This window comes from Phacochoerus africanus, chromosome 15 (genome assembly GCF_016906955.1).
Source record: "Phacochoerus africanus isolate WHEZ1 chromosome 15, ROS_Pafr_v1, whole genome shotgun sequence".
Classification (NCBI taxonomy): Eukaryota; Metazoa; Chordata; class Mammalia; order Artiodactyla; family Suidae; genus Phacochoerus; species Phacochoerus africanus.
The window spans coordinates 111,585,116-111,609,640 of record NC_062558.1 but is presented as its reverse complement, the minus strand read 5'-3'; the positions used below and the strand labels follow the sequence as shown (position 1 = coordinate 111,609,640).

Here is a 24,525-nt window from a genome sequence, read left to right as displayed (position 1 = left end):
ATTTTATTTTGTTTTAATACATCATATAATTTTTTTCCTCTCCATTGTTTCTGGCAATTCATTCTTTTTTTTCCGCTAGCTTTTTTTTTCCCAGTGAAAGCTAAGGAGTAGAAAACTCAGTCTTCCTTGGTCTGAAATACTTTTATTTCATTCTTGAATGGTATTTAGTCTACAGTTCTAAGCCCAACTAAACTTAACTTTTCTTTGTCACTTTGGCAGTGTTATTTCAGTTTTGTTTGGTCTCTTCACTTTTTAATTTTCAGATTTTTCTCTGTCTGGGTATTCTCTAGTTTTACTATGATCCATTACTAGGCTGGCGGGTAGAGTATTTTAGACTCACTGGAGTTGCTACTCTTTAGCAGGTGTCGGGTTTTGTATGGGAATTTCAGTTCTAACATCTCAAGGCCTCATCTCCTGGCCCTGTGTGAGAGTAACCCCAGTCCCTCTCCCTTACTTGTTGAATATCCCTCCCAGGGCTGCCGCCATACAGGCTCTCCACTCTTCCTCTACTTGTATCTCTCAAGGATCTCACATTCTTTCTTAGGATCTCAACTACGCATTAGAAAACAAATTTGTTCTATTTTATTTATCATTTTAAGGTGTTGGTAGCTGAAGGATTTCTCATTAGCCTACGCCACCATTTTTTAGAACTAGAGTTCTGGTCCTGTTCTTTATTGATTTATACCCACATATCAGAAAACAGTGTTAAGAGGGATTACCACATCCATTCCCCATGTTAAGATACCATTCTCTGGGTTCTAGCTGCAGGCTCCAGATTGCTTACATTTTATTCAATTTTTTTCTTGAGTTTCTGTTTATAGCTAAATGTTTAGCCCATTTAGCTATACTAGAACATAAAAGTCTAGTCTTAGGATGGTATGATGATAGAGTGATTTTATGATGATAGAGAAATAGGGGAGTATGCTCTGCAATAGTTGGTAAAGGATCCTGCCTTGTGGAAAGAAGAAACCACTTGGAAATGTTCTTTCCATTATGCACTCCTCCAGAGGCCAGGAAGAAGATAGCTTAAAATACTCAATTTCTTTAACTGAAAAGAAGAATTGAGAAGGTTCTTCAAGAATTTCAAGTGATTGAATTGCAAGTGTAATTAGAATCTTTCTTTTCTGGTTCTGGATCCTTTGGTTAGACCAGAGGGTTCAGAAGGATGTTTTGTTTTCTCTGCCTGCTGCAGCTACCTTGTTCACTCCCAGCACTTGTATTCACATTCTCTGATGAATTACCTTGCTTTTTCTTTTATCTACAGCAGTCAGAATACTCCTCTTCTGGTAACTGTTCATCACATCATTTCCCTGTTGGTAACTTAACAGTTGATCCTGAGTATATGTTAAAGCTAACATCCTTAGCTTGTACTCAAAACAGGGATCTTGTAGCCAGACCTCTCTGTAATCTTTTTGTTGTCTACTTTTGTCAGCTGGCTCCTTGTCACCTCTTCATTGTGGTTTGCTGATTTGTACCTTCTTTTCTTTGTTTACACTTTTCTGCCAGGTTCTTCTAGGCTATGTCTATTATTTTCTTTAAGATTTCTTCCAGAAGGTTTTCCTTAGTTTATCTTCCTTATTTCTTTCTTTCTTCCGCTACATTATATAATTGTCCTATGTCACCATGCATTTGTGTTGCTATTTTTTTTGTTCTGAGTACTATCATAAAGTTTCTTTTCTTCCCCCATTAGTTTGTGAGCTGTTGCTTTGTAGTCTCATGAAGAACGGGAACTGTTAGCTTTTGTACTCCTCTTTCCCACAAAACTAGTACTGTCAAAATAGAACAGTGAAGTAGGAAATAAATTCCCTTTTATCTCTTGGGTTGTTTACAGTCTGGGTAGCTAAAACAAGGAAACAATTAAAACCATTTTATAATTAAATGTTAGAATTTGTACTGTTGTTTCTAAGTAACCTCTGGAACCAGAGAAATGTTTTTGAAGTTGTCTTCTTTTGTATATTATTATAGAAGCAGAGAAGATTGCACAAGTGGCAAAAATTCGGTTTCAGCAGAAAGTGATGGAAAAAGAAACTGAAAAGCGCATTTCTGAAATTGAAGGTACATCAGGGAGAAAAGAGGCTCTGACCATTCTTAACTGCTTTTTTGTTTTGGGGATTGGGGTTGGTTGTAGTAGGTAGGAGGCCATGGACAGAATAATCTGGTCTGGAGGGAGTTTTTAACAAAATCTTTTCATTATTATTATTATTATTATTTTTGTCTTTTAGGGCCACACCCTCGGCATGTGGAAGTTCCCAGGCTAGGGATCTAATTTGGAGCTATGGCTACCAGCCTGCGCTGCCATAGCCATTGGCAATGCTGGATCCTTAACCCACTGAAAGAGGTCAGGGATCGGACCCATGTCCTCATGGGTACTAGTCGGGTTCTTTATCTCCTGAGCCACAGCAGGAACTCCAAAAAAATGTCTTTTCAGAGTTCCCGTCAGGGTGCGACTGTTAATGAACCAGACTAATACCCATGAGGATGAGGGTTCGATCCTTGGCCTTGCTCGGTGGGTTAAGGATCCAGCATTGCCATGAGCTGTGGTGTAGGTTGAAGACGAGGCTTGGATCCTGCATTGCCGTGGCTGTGGTGTCAGTCAGCAGCTGTAGCTCCAATTCGAACCCTAGCCTGTGTACCTCCATATGCCACGGATGCGGCCCTAAAAAGACAAAAAATTTTTTTAATTACCGTTACATAGCTAGCTCTTTTGTTTGGTTTTCGACTGTAAGTAACTCAACCTTTCATTTTTCGTCCTTAAATTGGGGCTTATTTGTTCTCAGGCAAAGTAATCAGATGTAAAGAATGTAGAAGATAAGAATCCCACAACTACCAGTTTCTCTTTACCTGTCAACTGAAAAATAACCAAACATTTAGCCCGTTTTCATAGAGGCTCCCAAACTCTTGATTACACCTAGTGAAATGTCTGTGTTCTTAGTTCACAGTCTTGAAGACCAAACATTAAACTTTTTTTGCTTATATGCTGTTGTTTCCTATTATTCTGTATTAACTGGTTTTGGCTCATATTTGGAAGGAGACGAGGCCAATGCAGTAAATAGAGCAGAGCTTTCATGTCTGGAGTTAGTTAGTTATTTAAAGCCTAGAGCCTGAGTGGGGTGTGAAGCTTTGGGTGATGGGGATGTAGGAAAGAAGAAGCAACTTTATGTGGAAAATGAAGTGGAGTCAGACCAGCTGAGAGTTAACTTGACATTGATAAAAGTACTAGCCTTTGAGAAAGAGCTGTCTGGGGACTGCAATTTAAAAACTGCTAATAACATTGTTATATACCTTTAAAATGAAGTAAATGATTGGACTCTCAGGCAGTGGATAAAGGGGCTCCTACTTAAGGTAGAGTCTGAACTCTTTCTTACCTGGCTGGAGAAACAGATTGCAGCTTTGCTCTGTTTTAAATAACCCTGGCTCTGTTTTGCTTACTAGATGCTGCATTCCTGGCCCGAGAGAAGGCAAAAGCAGATGCTGAGTATTATGCTGCACACAAATATGCCACCTCAAACAAGGTGACTGGCTCTCCATGCCATTCTCCTAGTAAAACACTTCAGGTTTTTGCTTTCCCTTGTGGGGGGTTCTAATGTGATAGAGGCGATTTTATCCAATGTCAAGAAAGGGTAGAATCAGCCAGTCACTTAGCAAGATGGGTATTGCACATTCACTGGGTAGAGAACTTTGTATTGTTCCTTGCAATGAAAGTGGAGAGTTAAGATAAAGGCAAGCAGATATATAAACCCAGGTCAGATCCCATAAATTCATTCATTTGTACTGTTATTTAAGAGCTCAATAATCAGGAAAGTTAAGGGTTTTCTCCTAAAATGACAGGAGAGAAGTAAAGTTCATTTAGAATTGCTTCCTAAATAAAATATCCCTTTGGGGTAGATGCTAACCTTTTTCAGAGCAGCCGTTCTCATCAGACATTCTTAGCATTTGGGGGTGAGATATTATTTCATTGTTGAAGACTTTCTCATGCATCATGGGATATTTTGCATCATTGGCCCTTGCCTACTAAACTCTCAGTAGTGCTTACCAATTATTTTGACAACCCACACCCCTACATACACACATGTTTCCAGATGCCCTCAGTTGAGTACTGCTTGTCTGTTGGGTTTAAAAAATACTCTGTAGTCATAAAGAATTTCTTATGTGGTAACTTGAGAAAGATTGGGTGAATAATTTTTGTGTAAGGACTGGTGTAAGTTTAAGTCTAGAGAGTACAAACCTAGTTAAAAGGAATTATTTAATTAAAAATCAGCTGGAATCCATAGTATTCTGAGAAGAGAAGGATATGACCCAGGTTTACAAGGTTATTAAGTATACACTAGAATGGAACAGAGAAAAGGTTGAGGAAGAGGTTGCTAAGGTTTATGATGCAGTTTGAAGGGTTAGAGTCAAGATTTAAGGAACAAACAGGTCTTAAACTTTTTCAGTGTAAAGAACAACATGATCTGTATCAGAACTCTTAAGAAATTAAAGGTTGTCAGTACTTTGAAATCCACTATAACTCTGGAAATATACTTAACATATTGGAGGACACAGCTCTATAGAAACTGAGTGGAATTTGGTCAAGATGAGAAATTTCAGTTTCCAAACCAGTGATCCAAATCTGTCATGAGAAAAGCTGGCCAGGCACAAGTATCAAGACTTTGTCATTGAAGTCAGCCTTGTGCTGAAAGGGGCAGTAGTTTTATGCCATTCTGAAAAATGCTATTAATGTGATAGCCACACTTGATAGTGAGAGAGGGTCATTGTTAACAGTTCAAAGTTGCATAGTGATGTTCAGCATAGGGAAGATGTGTGTAAGGAAAGAGAGTTGACTGTTGGCACCAAAATGTGCTGATGCTTTTGCTCTTGTTTGCCTCTCACAGCACAAATTGACCCCGGAATATCTGGAACTCAAGAGGTACCAGGCCATTGCTTCTAACAGTAAGATCTACTTTGGCAGCAGCATCCCTAGCATGTTCGTGGACTCCTCTTGTTCTTTGAAATATTCAGATGTTAGGACTGGAAGAAAAAGCTCTCCCTCCTCTAAGGAGGCTCTTGAACCCTCTGGAGAGAGCCCCATCCAAAACAAGGAGAGCACAGGTTGATGCAACAGGTGGAAATGTTCTCCCATATCAAGATGTGGCCCAAGGGGTTAAGTGGGAACAATGGTTATACGTCTCTTCAGATTTACAGAGGACTCATGCTCCATCTGCTCTGCCTCTCCTGTGGTAGCCTGGTTCATCAGCTGATTGCAGGATAGAGCTGGCTGCCTGGCACCCAAACGGTCTTTTCAGCCACAGTTTTATCAAGTATCCTGTGTATTCCTTTCTAAACTGGTACTCATGAATGAGAGAAAGTCTGATGCTAAGATACTGCCTGCACTGGAATGTTAAACACTAAATATATAACAAGCTGTGTTTTCTAAGCTGAGATCTATTGGATAATGTTTACATTGGTCCCTGGGGAAATGTGTGCTCAGCCATCCAAGAGATAGGAAGCCAGAGAGAAGACGACCAGGATGTGGTAAGTGTAAAGACTGATTATGCCAGGATCCAGGCTCTCCCTTTGGGTCCAGTCCCAGCATTCATCCACGTGATTAGCATCTAGTCCAATGAAGTTCTCCCGGAAAGATTTTCCACTTGAGCAACAATTACTTGATATGATTTGCACCTTTTTGTTCTCCTACCATCTAAATGGTGGCCTGTTGTGATATGCACCTTGCCACCAAATCAGAGATTCCTTATAGAGATTCCTAATCATTACTTTATTGCATTAGTAGGCTTAGAGATAGAGCTTGGTTTGAAGTTTGGGTAAGATGAAACCTTTGTTTTGAACCAAGCCTCTGGGGCTTTGCATTCCCCTCAATTGGGTGATGGCTGTCTGTTTCATTGCCCCAGGCTATGTGTGACTAAGGTGCCTGGTTTTTAGCCACAGACAATTCTTTATATGTGACCTCTCAGCTCTGACCAGGAGTGGAACAGGACTTTAACCAGAAATAGGAGCAGCATCCAGTTCCTAGCTGTTCACTGCACAGTATTGTATCATAACTGCAGGAAGTTTTTATTTTTAAAACTGGATTTGGGGTACATTCATTTGCCCCAGTACCTCTGCCTAAAGGTCAAATCCTGGGGCTGCCATGGTTACTAGCACATGGATTCTCCTCAATATTGTTCATCAGGGGTCCACATAGGATGGAACAAAGAGTAACCTAGAATGCATCCTGGGTTATCTTTGTCTCCTTCCCTCCTGGCCCTGAGATGCTGAAATCAAAGTTATTCCCCAGCTTTCACCTCACCTAGGAGATCAGGATTATTCTACTGGCTTCCTGGGCAACCAGTGGGTTTAGTCTTCCTTGAGAAGATGACAGAGTTTGCCTGTGGCTATAGGAGATCTATTTCATCTGGACCTTTTTTCCTTTCACACTTTCTTGAATCAGTGTGCCCTGTAGTTAGGCCTGAGTTTATGCAGTTTAAGCCATCTTTTGTGTACACTGTGTTCAAACCAGATAGAAAAGTCATGGAACCACTTCCAGAAACCTTTAAGCTAACTGTCACTCTCATGACAGCTTATGGTTTGTGCCAAACACTTTACATGGAAAAGGAATCCCAGATTTAAGGTCATTTACCTGGGTTTTGTCCTATAAAGGCATTTGTAATAGGGAAAGAATATTTTTTTTTTTTGCTCATTCAATTACATACATTCTCTTTATGAATGAATTTTATGTTCTCTAGCCCTCTTTAAAAGAATTTTAGAGCTATAAAATAAACTCTTTATCTGCCATATACCATTGCTGCATATAAATAACAATTATTGTGGGTAATCTGGATCATTGACCTTTGTGCTTTCATTCTTAGAGATGTTTCCTATTCCCATGAACTAAAAGCCGTTGCCCAAAGTGATGGATGTGGGTTTTCTTACTAGCCACAAGCCCTGGTGGCAGAGTTGAGGAACAGGGAAATAGCGCTGTGAAGTTTTCAAGAAAGGACTTCCATTTAAACTCTCCATGGAGTGCGCTTCCCTGTGCTCAGTGGAGCTCTCAGTCCGTCCCTCCTTCAGGGATGTTCCTTTTGGTAATCTTGAAATCTAAATTTATATGTGAAATGCTACCTTTTTAAAAAAAGAAACTAAATAAAATTATTTTACTATCAGTGATTTGTGTTTTTCCCATATGTCTCCATTCTTTGTTGCTTAACCTGCTCCTCAGCTTATTTTGCCCATTTCAGCTAGGGAGCCAGTTTATCTACTTAGTTTAACTTCACTATAGAGGCTATTTTCCCGGAAAACTTGTAAGAATTTTGAAAGCAGGGTTTCCATTTCTTCATGACTCATGGAATTTAGAAGGAATATTCTTCAGATTCTTTGTGGGATGCAGCCAGCAGCAGAGGATGGAAGGGGGAGGATGGAGCATCATGCCCCTCACAGCCTGCCTGAGAGCTGAACTACTTACACTGAGGAGGGGAGGGCTGTTATCCTGAGGTGGAGGAAGGACACTGTATAAATTATAACTGGCAATGGCGTGATGTAATTAACTTCACTAATTCAGATGTTAGCTCAAAAGCCAGGATTAGACCTACTCTTCCCAAGCTCTCAGCATTCCCTTCTGTGGGCAATTTCACAGTGATGTTGGGGCAGCAGAGCTCAGTAATTGGGAGTTTGGGGAAAAGCAACCTTTTACTTGGGTTCCTGTGGAATCCAACCCCATTGTGTCCTTTATCTGTAGCTACAAGCCAGGAAAATTTGATTGAAACGAATTATTCTGTAGGCTTTTGACAGGTCTTAAAATGAAGTGATTTCTGTCTCTTGCCATAGGGAAGGAATTTTTGTGAATTTGAAGCTATGACTTCTGGTTGCTTTAGGATTATGTCCCAAATGTATGTATGCAAGGCTCTATGTGATTTGCCCCCACTGACCTCTCCAGCCTACTCTCTGTCCATTTTCATGTATTATTCCATCCTCCTGGCCCATTTTTTCTCCTTTATAGCTCCAACCTTCCTTTGCTAACTCCTAGCCAATCTTCACTTCAGAGAGGTCTCAGAACTACCTGCTCAGGTCAGCACCCTATATGTCCTTCTTTGTGACATTCTGTACACCTCATATTACCTGCTTAATGTCTCTTCTCAAAAATAGCTCTCCAGGGGCAGGGACTCTGATCCCACTCTTCCCTGGGATGTTATCTGTTGCTCATGCCTAACATGGCCTATATGGGTTGGTCACTTATGTTGGGTGAAAGAACAAAAGGATGAGTGTGAAATGTAAGTGAGTAGTGGGGGGAAAAAAGACATAGACCTTAGGCTAGAGTGTCCATGTCAGGACTTAGTATTTAACCATGGGAAATTACCTGATATCTCCGAACTTGTTTATGCATTCTTGCAGAGCTATTCAGTGGATTCAGCAAGATCTGCTTATGCACCTAGAATAGTGATTTGCACATGGTGATTGTTGGGGTGTGTTAGTTCACCCAGCCTGTAAGAGTCAGTATATGTTTCTGTTTTGAGTAGACTGTCAGCTGTGGTGGATAGAGAGCACAGTGCCTGATACATAGAGGTACATCAGAAAACACATTGAATTTTTTTTCTCAATTACATTGTTTATTTGTTGTTGAGTTGCATGAGTTAGTATACTTTGGAGATTAGGCCCTTGTCTGTTTCATTGTGTGCAAAGATTTTTCTCCCATTCTGTAGGTATCTCTTTGGGTTTTTTTCTTTTAATGGTTTCCTTTGCTGTGCAAAGCTTTTGAGTTTAATTAGATCTTATTGGTTTATTTGTGTCTTTATTGTCATTATTCTAGGATGTGGATCAATAAGATGTTACTATGATTTATGTCAAAGAGCATCCTGCCTATGTTTTCCTCTAGGAGATTTATAGTGTCTTTACATTTAGGTCTTTAATCCATTTTGAGTTTATATTTATGTGTGGTGTTAGATGTGTTCTACTTTCATTCTTTTACATGTAGCTTTCCAGTTTTCCCAGCACGGTTTATTGAAGAGACTGTCTTTCTTCCATTGTATGGTCTTGTCTCCTTTGTCATAGATTATGTCATGTCGTAGTTGACCATAGGCGCTTGGGTTTATTTCTGGGCTTTCTATCTTGTTCCACTGATCTATATTTCTGTTTTTGTGCCAGTACCATTTTGTTTTAATGGCTGTAGCTTTGTAGGATTGTCTAAAGTCAGGAAGCTTGATTCCTCCATTTTTGTTTTTCTTTTTCAATATCGCTTTGGCTATTCTGGGTCTATTGTGTTTCCATACAGATTTCAAAATACTCTACTTCTGTGAAGAATGTCCTTGGTAACTTGATAGGGATTGCATTGAATCTTGCCTTGAGCAGTATAGTCATTTTGACAATATTGATTCTTCCAATCCGAGAGCGTAGTATATCTTTCCATCGTTTGTGTCATCTTTGATTTTCATCAGTGTCTTACAGTTTTCAGAGTATAGGTTTTTTGTCTCTTTAGGTAGGTTTATTACTAGATATTTTATTCTTTCTGATAGGATTGTAAATTGGGTGGTTTCTGGATTTCTCTTTCTGATCTTTCATTATTGGTATATAGAAATGCAATTGACTTCTGTATTATTTTGTAGCCTACAACTTTGCCAGGTTCATTGATGAGTTCTAACAGTTTCCTGGTGCTGTCTTTTGGGTTTTCTAGGTATAGTATCATTATCTGCAAACAGTGATAGTTTTACTTCTTTTCCAGTTTGGATTTCTTTTTCTTCTCTGATTGCTGTGGCTACAACTTCTAAAACTATGTTGAATAATAGTGGTGAAAGTGGATATCCTTGTCTTCTTCCTGATCTTAGAGTGAAAATGGATGAAAGGCCTAAATAGCCATTTCTCCAAAGAAGGCGTATGAAAAAATGCTCATCATCAGTAATTATTAGAGAAATGCAAATCAAAACTACAATGAGGTACCACCTCACACCAGTCAGAATGGCCATCATTAACAAGTCAACAAATAACAAATGCTGGAGAGAGTGTGGAGAAAAGGGTACCTTCCACTGTTGATGGGAATGTAAATTGGTACAACCACTATGGAAAACAGTATGGAGGTACCTCAAAAAACTAAATACAGAACTACGATATGATCCAGCAATCCCACTCCTAGGCATATATCTGGACAAAAATTTCATTGAAAAGGATACATGCACCCCTATGTTCTTTGCAGCACTATTTAAAGTAGTCAAGACATGGAAACAACCTACATGTCCATCAACAGATGAATGCATCAGGAAGATATGGTACATATGTACGATGGAATATGACTCAGCCGTAAAAAAAGATAATGCCATTTGCAGCAACATGGATGGAACTAGAGAGTCTCACTAAGTGAAGTAAGCCAGAAAGAAAAAGGCAAATACCATATGATACCACTTACTTGTGGAATCTAAAATATGGAACAAATGATCCTGTCTAAAAAACCAGAAACAGATCTTGACCAAGGAGAGCAGAATTGGGGTTCCCAGGGGAAAGGAGGAGGGAGTGGGGTGGATGGGCATTTTGGGGGTTTTTTGGATGTAGACTGTTAACATTTGCAATGGATGGGTGGTGGGGACCTACTGTCTAGCACAGGGAAATGTGTGTGATTGGGTCATTGTGCTGTACAACAGAACTTGAAGAATTGTAAATCAACTATAATTTTTTTTAAAAAAAGGATAAGACATTGAATTATGTCTTCAGCAGCAGTGACCTAAGATAACTTGATTTTAAACCTCAACCACCCCTCTAGGATATCTCAATAAGTTGTGCTAGTTTCTTGGCTTTCCTGTGGTCTCTTGTCTTTGTATAAGCATCGAAAACTAGTTTACTGTCAATTCATTACTCACCCCTAAGTGTCCATTATTATACAAACCCTAGCTCAATGATGTTTTACTTGTTTAATCTTACCGTGTTTCTTTGGAATTAGTGCTTTTCATCTTTTTTCTTATCTCTTTCCTTTCCACCTTCTGTCTGCTACTAGGTATCCCCCTAAAAGTCATGTTGAAGCCTTAATGCCCCATGTGGTGGTATTTGGAGGTGGGGCCTTTGAAAGGTAACTAGGTTGTGAAAGTGGAGACTTCATAAATAGAATTAGTACCCTTATAAGAAGAGACACAAGAAAGATGTTCATCTGGGCCATATGAAGACACAGCAAGAAGGAGGCCATCTGCAAACTGGGAAGAGAGCTCTCACCAAACACCAAATCTGCTACCACTTTGATCTTGGACTTCCCAGTATCCAGAACTGTGAGAAATGTTTGTTGTTTAAGCCACCCAGTTTATGGTATTTTGTTATAGTGGCCCAAGCAGACTAAGACATCAACTCTGTCAATTTTATATCTTCCAAGTATTTTTAAATCTTTCCTTCCTTTCTTCCTATGAATATGTACTGGACAGGTAGTATATGCTAGTTGCCAGGTTAACAAAAGCTTTTAGCCTTGAGTTGGAGGTAGGGTGGTACAGCAGATAAATAGGCAAGTATAATAGTGTGATAACTATTGCAGCAGGGTACACACTGGATGCAGGGAGCCCGGATCAGGGTCAGCACAGGTGAGAGCACAGTCTGGCGGTTTCTAGGAGGCAGTGTCAGACCTGAGCCAAAATTTTAAGGATACACAGGAGGTAGCCAGCCACCTGAAGAGAGTGGTGGTGATGGTGGAATGTGTTCTAAGCAATAGGAGCACCAGATGCTATTGTATTTTAAAATACATGCAATTTGCTGGGCCTCCATGCCTCAACAATGCCATGTATGCAGCTAATGTTTTTCACCACAGGGTTCCTCCCACACTGTAAAAGCTGTAGTCATTCCCCACATATATCCTGAGGGACAACCCTCAACCAATGGGAGACAAGAGTGCAATGGGTCAGAGAGGAGGTGACTCCTAAAACCTTTTCTTTTCTTTTCTTTTCTTTTTTTCAGTTTGGATATCATTAGTTTATTATAAAAGACAGACATGGAAATTATTTACATGATGAAAAGATCTCAGAACTTCAGTGGAGTGGGGCAGCTTCATGTGATGCCATTTTGACAGTGACTTATTTTCAGTCTCCATATTTTCCAAGAATGTCACCATCTCTAAGAAATAATCCTTGTCATCCAGAACTACTTTGGTGCTTCTATAATCTGGCAGAAGAACTTTATCTCCAACTTTCACGCTAACTGGTTGAATCTCTCCACCCTTTCCTTTAGAGCCTGATCCAATAGCTACTACTGCTGCTTGCAATATTTGTCCTCAAGATTTTTCTGAAAGCATAATGCCTCCTTTGGTTACTGTTTCAGCTGCACTTTGAACTAATACTCCGTCAAAGAGAGGAAGAAACTTTCTAAATGCCTGTCCTGCTATGACTCTGACCACCACAGCTGCTACTCTGCTCTCACGCCGCCACAAGGAAAGACCTCCTAAAACCTTTTCAATGGAGGAAAGCAACCCTCCTGACACAAGAAAAAAAAATGAGAACCAATGTGAATATCAAATTAAGTACAATTCAACAAGTGTAGAGTGCCAGGAACCATTATAAAATATGTTAATTATTGGACCAATAATGAACAAAACAATAGTGAATAAGACATACAGTCTTTGTTCTCTCTGAATCAACAAGCTAATAGGAAGATAGACTTTAATCATAGAATTCCAACTATGATGAGGCTATAGAAATTTTGGGCATGTGCTAGGAGTATAAAAAAAAAAACACAGATGGGGATAACAATTTAAAAAATTTTTTATAGGGAGTTCCCATTATGGCTCAGTGGGTTGCAAACTCAGCTAGTATCCATGAGGATGCAGGTTCAATCTCTGGCCTCGCCCAGCGGGTTAAGGAACTAGCATTGCTAAGGAACTAGCATTGCGGTGAACTGTGGTGTAGGTTGCAGATATGGCTCAGATCCCGAGTTGCTGTGGTTGTAGTGTAGGCTGGCAACTGTAGTTCCGATTGAACCCCTAGCCTGGGAACTTCCATATCCTTGAAGGTACAGCCCTAAAAAGACAAAAATTTTTTGCTTTTTTTTTTGCTTTTTTTTTTTTTAAAGCTACGCCTGAGGTATATGGAGGTTCCTGGGGTAGCGGTCAATCAGAGCTGCAGCTGCCAGCCTACACCACAGCCACAGCAATGCAGGGTCCTTAACCCACTGAGCAAGGCCAGGGACCAAACCCACATCCTTATGGATAGTAGTTGGGTTCATAACTCACTGAGCCACAATAGGAGCTCCAATTTTTTTTTTTTTACTAAAGATATATGAACAGCTAATAGCATGAAAGATGTTTAACATCATTAGTCATTAGGGAAATGACATTCAAAACCACAGTGAGATAGGAGTTCCCACCGTGGAACAGTGGGTTAATGACCTGGCTTGTTTCTGTGGCCATGCGGGTTTGATCCCCAGCCCAGGTCAGTGGGTTAAAGGATCCAGCATTGCCTCAGGTGTGGCCAAAAAAGACAAACCCACAATGAGATGGTGCTTTATACCCACTAGAATGGTTATAACAAAAAAGACAAATTATCAAATGTTGGCAAGAATGTGGAGAAACTGGAATCCTCATACGTTGCTAGTAGGAATGTAAAATAGTACAGCTACTTTGGAATATGTTTTGACAGTTCCTCAAAATGTTAAACAGAGTGACCATATGGCCCAGCAATCCCACTTCTGGGTATATACACAGAAGAATTAAAACATGTCCACGCAAAGTGAACTGTATGTTTTTTTTAAATTTATTTTTTGCTTTTTAGGGCTGCACCTGTGGCATATGGAAATTCCCAGGCTGGGGGTCAAATCAGAGCTACAGCTGCCAGCCTACACCACAGCCACAGCAACATGGGATCCAAGTCTTGCCTGCAAACTATACCACAGACCACAGCAATGCCAGATCCTTAACTCACTGAGTGAGGCCAGGGATTGAACCCACAACCTCATGGTTACTAGTCAGATTCATTTTTGCTGCGCCACAATGGGAACTCCCAAACTGCATACTTTAAATGGGCGAGTTCTATGTGAATTATATCTCAATAAAGCATTTATTTTTAAAAATGAAGGCTCACCTGTGAATCCTTATAGTGTAAAGAACTCAGTTGAAGAACTTTCCAGGAACAGACCAACACTGACCTTATGGGAATTTCTTATATGTGACTTGTTGCTGACATTCTTTACAGAACTAGAACAAAATATTTTCAAATTTATATGGAAACACAAGAGACCTTGAGTAGCCAAAGCAATATTGAAAAGAAAAAAATGGAACTGTAGGAATCAGGCTCCCTGACTTCAGACCATACTACAGAGCTACAGTCATCAAAACAATATGGTACCAGCACAAAAACACAAATATAGATCAATGGAACAGGATAGAAAGCCCAGAAATAAACCCAAACACCTATGGACAATTAATCTATGACAAAGGAGGCAAGAACCTGCAATGGAAGAAAGATAGTCTCTTCAATAAGTGGTGCTGGGAAAACTGGAAAGCTACATGTAAAAGAATGAAAGTAGAACATTGTCTAACACCATACCCAAATATAAACTCAAATGGATCAGAGACCTAAATGTAGGACCAAACACTGTAAAACTCCCAAAGACATAGGCAGAATGTTCTCTGACATAAATCACAGTAACATATTGTTTGATCTGCCTCCTAGAATAAAGAGTATAAAGACCCAAATAAACCATTGGGACCTAATTAAACTCAAAAGCTTTTGCACAGCAAAGGAAACCATTAAAAAATGAAGAAAACCCACAGAATGGGAGAAAATTTTTGAAAATTAACAAAGGTTTAATCTCCAAAACATAAAAACAACTCATATAACTCAACAACAAATAACCCAATTGAAAAATGGGCAGAAGACCTAAATAGATGGCCAGCAGGCGCATGAAAAAATGCTCAACATCGCTAATTATTAGAGAAATGCAAATCAAAACTCCAATGAAGTACCACCTTACACCATTTAGAGTGTCCATCGTTAATAAATAAATGCTAGAGTAACTGTCATGGCTCAGCAGTTAACGAACCTGACTAGTATCCATGAGGACTTGGGTTCGATCCCTGCTCTTGTTCAGCAGGTTAAGGATTCAGTGTTGCCGTGAGCTGTGGTGTAGTCCACAGATGCAGCTCAGATACCATGTTGCTGTGCCTGTGGCATAGGCTGACAGTTGTAGCTCTGATTTGATCCCAAGCCTGGGAACCTCCATATCCCTCAGGTGTGGCCCTTAAAAAAAAAATGCTGGAGAGGATGTGGAGAAAAGGGAACCCTCGTACACCATTGGTGGAAATGTAAATTGGTACAACCACTGTGGAAAACAGTATGGAAATACCTCAGAAAACTTAAATACAGAACTACCATATGACCCAGCAATCCTCTCCTGGGCATATATCCAGACAGAAATTTCACTGAAAAAGATACATGTACCCCTATGTTCATCACAGCACTGTTCACAATAGCCAAGACATGGAAACAACCCAAATGCCTATCAACAGATGAATGGATTAGGAAGATGTGGTACATTTGTACAGTGGAATACTACTCAGCCATAACAAGGACAAACTAATGCCATTTGCAGCAACATGGATGGAACTAGAGAGTCTCATATCGAATAAGTCAGAAAGAGAAAGACACCATGTGATGTCACTTATACTCCCATACTGAGTGAAGTAAGTCATGATGTCATTTATACGTGGAGTCTAAAACAGAGCACAAATGATCTATCTACAAAACAGAAAAGATCGTGGACAAGTCAGACTCATGTTTGCCAGGGGGAAGGGGAGGGAGTGGGATGGATTGGGGATCTGGGATTAGTAGATGAAAACTCTTGCATTTGGAGTGGATGGGCAATGAGCTCTTGCTATATCGCACAGGGAACTATATCTAATCACTTGTGATGGAATGTGATGGAGGATAAAGTGAGAAAAAGAGTGTATATATATGTATGACTGAATCACTTTGCTGTATGGCAAACATTGACAGAACATTATAAATCATAATAAAATTTTTTAATCATTAGAAATTTAAAAAATCATTGAAAATTATAATTTTTAAGTTTTTGTGTTTTTTTGGAATTGTTTATCGAAGTATAGTTGCTGTACAATATTATATGTTACTGGTGTACAATATAGTGATTCACAATTTTTAAAGGTTATATTCCATTTATAGTTGTTATAAATATTGGCCATATTCCCTGTGTTGTATAATATATTCTTGTAGCTTATTTTATGCCTAATAGTTTGTACCTCTTAATTCTCCAGCTTTATATATATTTTGTTTGTTTGTTTGTTGGTTTATTTGCCTTTTCTAGGGCCGCTCCCACAGCATATGGAGGTTCCCAGACTAGGGGTCTGCCTAATCGGAGCCTTAGCCACCGGCCTACACGACAGCCACAGCAATGAGGGATCTGAGCCACATCTGCAACTTACACCACAGCTCACGGCACCGCCGGATCTGTAACCCACTGGGCAAGGCCAGGGATCAAACCTGCAACCTCATGGTTTCTAGTCGGATTCGTTAGCCACTGAGCCATGACGGGAACTCCTCCCCTGCTTTATATTTAATGAATCATTAGTGTTGCAAGGGAATAATGCATGTAATGGAGAAGCTTAAAAAAATCAAAAGTTGCAGATTTTATGAATGAGAGATAGGAAAGATATGAATCCTTCCTAATCTCAAGCTTCAGGAAGGTACATAAAGCCCAAAGCAATTCCAGGTTTGCCCCACCCCCCCCCACCCCACCCCTGCCCCTACCTTGTCCAAGGACACAGACTAGCCTTTGGCTGGCAGGTCACACTCCACCTGTATATAAGACTTTGCTAACAAGCAATCCAGACAGTTACTAACATTGAGTAGCTGAGATGGAGCTGCTGGGAATCACTACCCTTGCTCTTACGGTTTGTGTTACTTGCCTGGTTTTCCTTTCTGTGTGGAAGAAAAACCACAAGAGGAGAAGGCTCCCCCCGGGCCCAACTCCCCTTCCCATCATTGGTAATCTGATGCAACTTAACCTCAAGGACATCCCTGCGTCTCTTTCCAAGGTAAGTGGGTTTCACTTGGGGCTGGTCCTCTCCAGGTAAGAGGGTCATTTTCAGGCTCTTCAGGTTGTCTGCATGTCATCTTCAAGCTTTCTTAGTTTACTCACCACTGAAGCACTTTGAGGCACCTATTTCTTTAAGACAGAGATTTTTTTTTTTCCTTTTCTGGATTGGATCACTTTAGAGCAGATAGTGAGGTGTGTTGACCTGATCTGAGCTATGTGTTGAATTCTACTGAACTGGAAAATTCTAGGATCAGAACTTATCTTAACTGAAAAGCGTTCAATCCCCTATGCATGATAATATTTACCAAAAGGCAAGCCAAGCAAATGCAAAGGGTGTAATAAATGTTCTTTTGTATTATTACTATTACTGTTTCACACTCATCTATGGGATACTTTGTGATTCCCCCCTTCTAAAGAGTGGACCCCACATCTTGCTCTGACACAACCCAGATCTGCTGCCCTGACTGCATTCACTCTTTTGGAAATATTCTTTGGGGAAAGGGATTATTTATCTCCATGAGTTCGTTGTGCAAACATATATTCTCCAGAACAACCTAATTGTTGTCGTCTTATGGGTCACACACACACACACACACACACACGGGAATATTATTTCTCCTTAAAGAAGGGAAGGGGGGAAATAGGGTGATGTTGTTCATTTGCTGTAAAGAGGAAAGTCCTGTTGTAGTAGCTGGAAGGGAATAAAATCCAGTGCACAAGTTGGAGCACAGATGCGGGTAAACAGATGCTATGGTAGAAGCCCATGGAAATTCTCTTCTGGTTATTTTTAATATTTCTGAGAAATAGATAGCAAAGTCATCAGCTGAGGGTGCGGTTGGAAGAGAAGGGCCTGGCATTCTGTATAAAGATATGCTCATTCACAGAAACAAAGGAAGTGTTATTTTCCTGGGACAGAGAAAAGTGGTGAAAAGTGGTAAAATTCTCTACCGTTTAAGGTAAAAAAAAGGCAGAATAAAAAAAAGGTGGTAAGCTCAGTGAGTGGCCTCTTCGAAGTCAATCGTCAAACAACCAAACAACAAAAAAAATGGATTGTGATGTGCAAAAGGTTGTTAATGTGATTTATTTTTCAGCAGTTCAATTTAGAATGTGAACATGTTTCCATACCGTTATACATCCTCATCTAAATAATTTCAAATGGCTGCCTTGAATTCAATTGCATGGATGTAGAGTTTGGAAACCAACCCTTAGCTGCCAGCTGTTTTATCGCTCTATTTTCCCCCTGGGCACAACGACATCATAAAGATATAGGTTTTATCCTTTTTAGTGCCTATTTATTACACTCTCCTCCTAGCCCTTTTCCTGGCTGCTTCCTTCTCATCTTTATTTTTACTTTAAGTGTTACCTATTCATAGAATCCTCATCTCTCTATTGTATCAAGTTTTCCCAGTATCATCCAACACAGTACACATTCTTTATCACGTTCATAGAATTATGCTCAGTTAGTATTGCAAATGAAGTCTGGCCACTTACTGCCTGTTACTTCCACTAGACTCCAAGTTCCCCGAGGACTCAGGGCACAGTGTCTGACACAGTGTAGGTGCTTTGTAAATATTTGCTCAGTAGTTTCACACATGAATGAATACATTGCTGTACCCCAGGTTAAATTCCTAAAGGGAAATTAATGGAGCAAAGTCTAAGCTGCATATGAATCACTGCTTAATTTCCACTGAAGACTCCAACGATGAGACTTCACAATAACACTCACAGCCGTTTGCATCTCTTTCCAGTTGGCCAAACAGTACGGCCCTGTTTGTACTGTGTACTTTGGATCCCGGCCTGCCGTGGTCTTACATGGATATGAAGCGGTGAAGGAAGCTCTGATTGATCAGGGGGATGAATTCCTTGGCAGAGGAATTATTCCAATTATTGATGATACCCAGAGAGGATATGGTATGTTTCAAAATAACAAGTCAATTTTCTTAAAAAGGTCTGATTAACTAATATAATGTGTGTCTGTTCTGCACCAAGCAACAAATTTGATGCTGCAACACTGCATGCAATTCTGATACGACCCAGAGTTAGTCCAGACTCTGTAGGTTAGGGACGTCGTTCCCCAAAGACTACCCTCGCTTCAGATGCCAGCCACAAGTTCAGGGATCTCCAGGCTACCCACACTTTTGACTAACTGGCTAAAAATTCAAGGTTTCCATGACTACCTCAGGTTCTGTAATTTGCTAGAATGACTCACAGAACTCAGGAAGGTGTCATACTTAGGAATTACAGTTTTATTATGTGGAGGATACACATGGAGAGACAGATAGGGCAAGGTTTGGGAGGCCCTAAAAGCAGAGCTTCACCATTCCCTTCCTAGGAATCAGAATGCATTACGCATTTGATGCATCAATGTGTTTACTAACCAGGAATTGCACCAGAGCTTTGGTGTCCAGAGTTTTTAATCGGAACTTCATTACTTGGCTATGACTGATTGAGTCATTGGCCAAGTGATGGAACTCAGTCTCTTAGCTCCACCGCTCCTTGAACGTCAGGAGGTAAGGCAGTTATCCTTGGCTCAAATTTACCTCCAGTGCCCTAAATACAAAGTGGATCTTTCTGGCATGGCCAGACCCAGCTTAACATTGTCTAGGGGCCCACTGTGAGTTACTTCGTTCCCATACACTCAGGTGGGATCCCCAGGGCTGGGCGTGAACAACAACGACACTTCTAACATTTGGGAAATTCTGGGGGTTTAGAAGCTCTTTCCCAGGAACAAGGGACAAAGACCAGAATTCTTTTATTATGCAACAAATGCTCTGAAAGCCCATATTGAGGTAAACATTGGAAACAGACTCCAAGTTCCCTTTAAGGTAAAATTGTAGATATGATTGTGATAAAAAAAAATCTGGGAACATTTTGAAAATTAAAGTTATTACCCAGAGTTCATAGAGTTTAGGGAGCTGGAGAAGCTATGCCGGGGGTGTCATTTCACAGGGTGCAAAGGTTGCAGTGGCATAGTGGCAGCAACAATAAACAGATGCCTAGGTGTAGAGATTACTGTGTTTTTGATGTCAGCCTGGTTTGGGGGCAGTGATGGGGTGGGATAGGGCAGGGAGAGGGTGATAGAAGTAGAGAGGTAACACACAGGGAGCTACAACTGTACTTAGTCAAGCTCTGGCTCTTCAGGGGGACAATAGGCTCACAGATCATTATTTTATTATTCTGTTTCAAAATTTAAACATGTATTACATACATGCCTTTGTGTGTATCAAATATTACACAATTAAAAAAAAAAACACAACCAGAATAGCCTGAAAGTCTCCTCCAATCCACTTAAAGTTGTAATGTTGCAAGTCCTAGAGAAATAAAAACTTAATTCTTGGAGTTCGTGTCTTGTGGCACCGTGGTTAACAAATCTGACCAGGAACCATGAGGTTGCGGGGTTGATCTCTGGCCTTGCTCAGTGGGTTAAGGATCCAGCATTGCTGTGAGCTGTGGTGTAGGTCGTAGACACAGCTTGGATAAGGCATTGCTGTTTGCGGCTTGGCCAGCAGCTACACTTCTGGTTAGACCCCTAGACTGGGAACCTCCATAGGCTGTGGGAGTGGCCCTAGAAAAGGCAAAAAAAAACCTTAATTATTTTCAAAGCATATTTATGAATAAGTAATTAAAGATCATGTAGCATACTAAATGATAAAAGAGAAGCAACCTTTAATATCTCTTACATAAATCACTTTAGGCGATTGATGCATTTACTCATCTAAAGAATCAACCACACCTTCCCTCTACTTCTTTTTTTCTAAACAAGTTGATTACATTGGCTGCACATGAGTTTTAAAAATAATTTTTAACTGGAGTGGGAGGCTACTGGGCTGAATTGAACTCAAGAGGGGGAAAAATTTTTGCTCAGAAACCTGCAATTTTCACAACTCTGAGAAAACTGGTTTCTAAACTTCCCATGAAATTCTTGTTACTGCTCCTTACTTGCCAGTGACGGGCACATATAATTCAACTCTTCCATTCCTAAAACTTTCCTGGAAGAGAGCAAAGAGAGGAACCATTCACCGATATTTCAGTTTTCCCTCTGCATTTGTTTCCAAGGTCTGCCATAATAAAGTACCAAAAATTGGGTACCGGCCTTAGAACAGCAGAACTTTATTGCCTCCCAGTTGTGGAGTCTAGAAGTCTGAGATCAAGATGTCAGTGAGGCTGGTTTCTTCTAAGAGCTGTGAGGGAGAATCTGCTTCCGGCTTCTCCCCTAGCTTCTGTTTGCTGACAATCTTTGTTGTTCCTTGACTTGTAGATGTATTACCCCAATCTCTGATTCATGTTCACATGGCATTCTCTGTGAGCGTGTGTGTGTTGAAATTTCCCCCTTTTAGAAGGATATAGTCATAGTGGATGAGCCCACCCTAATGATCTCATTTTACCTTGATTCCTTCTGCAAAGACCCTGTTTCCAAATAAGATCATAGTCACAGATACTGGAGCAAGGGCATCAACATATTTTGAGGCGAAACAGTTCAGCCCATATCACCTTTGTAAATGAAATACCTACTAAAATAATAGGTAGCTTTCTGATCTAGGGATCCTTGAACAGTATAATATGGTGCTGCAGACTTTGTGTCTAAATAATCAAGTTGTTGAAACACTTCCTGTTAATTATCAACTCAATGTTTTGCCTAGTTTCTTTCTTTCTTTTCTTTCTTTTTTTTTGTCTTTTGCCTTTTCTAGGGCTGCTCACGAGGCATGTGGAAGTTCCCAGGCTAGGGGTCTAATCAGACCTGTAGCCACCGGCCTACACCAGAGCGACAGCAACTCGGGGTCTGAGCCACGTCTGTGACCTACACCACAGCTCACGGCAGTGCTGGACCCTTAACCCACCGAGCAAGGCCAGGGATCGAACCCGCAACCTCATGGTTCCTAGTCAGATTCGTTAACCACTGCGCCACGACGGGAACTCCATAGTTTCTTAATCTTTAAATGTTTACCTCATTGACAAATTGCAACAGCCTAAGCTCTATTTTAGGCATTTGATCCACATACCAGTTGTAGATGCCATTGTTCACTCACTAAAATGCAAAGACTAAAATCACTTAGTGCTCTTGAAATTACGGATAATCAGCCATTCATTCCTTACTTGGAGGAGTGCAGACACATTTTTGGAAGGTAATTACTATATCTCTAGACATAGCAGCTATAGAGACCTATCGAAGAATCTGGTTTACATAAATAGAAACAACCAACCGTGTAATTATTCACCCATGCACATACTCACCCCAGCTCAGTGGGTGTGGAGGGGATATTGCCTCCTTTGACCACTCCAGGCCTGCAGGGATGCAGGTGTGCTAAAGCGAAAGAAGTGTATTTTAAAAATATATATATATATATGTAATAGGTATAAATTCTAAACAAAGTGAGAAAAATAGGAAAAGTATTCCAGTTATCTCTTGTGCAGCAAGTCTCCCTAGACTCGGGATTTGAAACACCAACTTAAAAAAAATGTTTTGAATACTCATATATTCTGTGATCAGAAATTTGAACAAGGCATAGTAGTAGTGGCTTTTTCTCTGACCCACCATGCTTGGGGCCTCAGCAGACAGCCAATTTCTTCTCTTTTCTTTTCTTTTCTTTTTTTTTTTCTGTCTTCTTTTCATCTTTTTAAGGCCACACCCTCGGCATATGGAGGTTCCCAGGCTAGGGGTCTAATCAGAGCTGTATCCGCCCACCTATGCCAGAGCCATCGCAAGGCCAGATCCGAGCCGTGTCTTTGACCTACACCACAGCTCACGGCGTTGCCAGCTCCTTCAGCACAGGGCCACTTTGGTTCCAGCTCTGGCCAGGTAACCATAGCCATTGAGTTCCTTTGTCCCTTCCGTGGGGAGATGAGCGCAGCTTTCTGCACTGATCCTTACCAGTTGTCTTGCTGTCACTGGTTTGGCCTCTCCGTGTTTCCATGACCTTAAAACTAATTCCCTGGATTAAATTTCCTCTGTTTTAAATATTTGGAGAGGCTTCTCTTTTCCTGGTTGGACTGTGACTGATCAAGTCACTTTCCACCAGCTCATTCCTGGGAACACGTGACATTCCACAGTCCTCTCCTCACAGCTCCTTTTGATACTGTCCCAGGATTCTTGCCTTTTAACAAACAAACTTTACTCTGAAGAGACATTCACAATGATGGAGCAATTCCCCTTTAGAAACCTGTCTTGATGTAGTTCCTGTGTGGCTCAGTGGGTTCAGTATGTGGTGGTGTCACTGCAGTGGCTTGGGTGGCTGCTGTGGTGTGGGGTTTGGTCCCTGGCCTGAGAACTTCCACATGCTGTGAGTGCAGCCAAAAATAAAAAAAAAGGAAGAAGGAAGGAAGGAAGGAAGGAAGGAAGGAAGGAAAGAAAGAAAGAAAGAAAGACAAAGAAAGAAAGAAAGAAAGAAAGAAGAAAGAAGAAAGAGAAAAGAAAGAAAGAAAGAAAGAAAGAAAGAAAGAAAGAAAGAAAGAAAGAAAGAAAGAAAGAAAGAAAGAAAAAGGGAAGCTTATCTTGAGAGACAGAGAATAAAAATGTGGGAAAAAATAATAAACAAGAATGTCCAGGGGAGTTCCCATGGTGCAGTGGAAATGAATCTGACTCGTATCCATGAGGATTGAGGTTTGATCCCTGACCTCAGTCAGTGGGTCGTTGCCATGAGCTGTGGTGTAGGTTGCAGATGAGGCTCAGATCCCGCATTGCTGTGGCTGTGGTGTAGGCTGGCCCCTGTAGCTCCAATTTGACCTCTAGCCTGGGAACTTCCATATGCTGCGGGTATGGCCCTAAAAAAGCAAAAAGAAAGAAAGAAAGAAAAAAGTGCATATAATAATATTTATAGGGTCTAGCACATAGCAGGTGTCAACTAAACAAAAAACACACAATGTGAGAGCGGTGAGTTCAGATTTATTTGGGGACTTACCGAGGACTATAGTCCAGGAGACAGCCTCTCAGATGGCGCTGAGGAACTGCTCCGAAGAGGCAGTAGAGGAGGTCTGCACGGATGATTTGGTGAAGGGGTACAGCAACCTGCTAGAAGGTCGCTGCTCGTCCTGAGGAACAGATGTCTCTCTAACAATTTTAGTGTTTTTCTTAGTGAAAGAAAATGCAAGAAATTGAGTTCACAAAATTTTCTGAGAATATCCAACTATCTGAAGGCCTGATCTGTCCGTTTTCACAGAGCACAGAGTGCCTCATTGCGGATCTCCACCCTGAATTCCATTCGGGGTTTGTTGAAGGGCAATCAATTGCAGTGGCTAATGACCTAATCTTTGTAGAGCCTGATGGCAAACAGCATGCTTTAGCTGGTACAAGAGAGCAATGAAAATGTATTAAATAAATGGAAGAACAAATGAAGAGCAAAAAGCCACAATATTTAAATGTCTAACTAAGGGTTAAGTAAATAATTTTACAAAATTTATAATTGCGTTTTGATTTAATGGTGATGTAAAAACAGTTAAAATTTGAAGAGATGAAAAAATCCCTAAAATCCAATAGTAATAATAATAATAATGTTGTTATTAATAATTACTATAAATGCTAAATGTCATATTGTATTATTATCGAATTAAATTATTATC

General features: G+C 40.4%; 2 protein-coding genes and 1 pseudogene across 3 annotated transcripts in view; 2 read left to right on the top strand and 1 right to left on the bottom strand.

Annotated features, from left to right (window-relative positions):
• ERLIN1 (ER lipid raft associated 1) overlaps nt 1-7,136 on the top strand; it is a 35,906-nt gene extending 28,770 nt beyond the window's left edge. Inside the window, exons 10-13 of one of the 2 annotated variants that reach the window (XR_007132236.1) lie at nt 1,966-2,055; nt 3,433-3,512; nt 4,872-5,511; nt 6,843-7,136. Coding sequence is in view for 1 of the 2 variants with exons in the window: in XM_047760942.1 (XP_047616898.1) it covers nt 1,966-2,055; nt 3,433-3,512; nt 4,872-5,093 (392 nt within the window). In the remaining variant the exon portion in view is untranslated. Of the gene's footprint in view, nt 1-1,965; nt 2,056-3,432; nt 3,513-4,871 lie in introns of both variants that reach the window. The other variant, XM_047760942.1, reaches the window with a different exon arrangement.
• A 4,869-nt stretch (nt 7,137-12,005) lies between these two features.
• Nucleotides 12,006-15,691, bottom strand: LOC125116997 (10 kDa heat shock protein, mitochondrial-like; annotated as a pseudogene).
• An 865-nt stretch (nt 15,692-16,556) lies between these two features.
• LOC125116716 (cytochrome P450 2C23-like) overlaps nt 16,557-24,525 on the top strand; it is a 29,274-nt gene continuing 21,305 nt past the window's right edge. The window contains exons 1-2 of the mRNA XM_047762181.1: nt 16,557-16,969; nt 18,720-18,882. Of these exons, the coding sequence (XP_047618137.1) occupies nt 16,790-16,969; nt 18,720-18,882 (343 nt within the window). The 5' untranslated portion in view covers nt 16,557-16,789. The remainder of the gene's footprint in view (nt 16,970-18,719; nt 18,883-24,525) is intronic.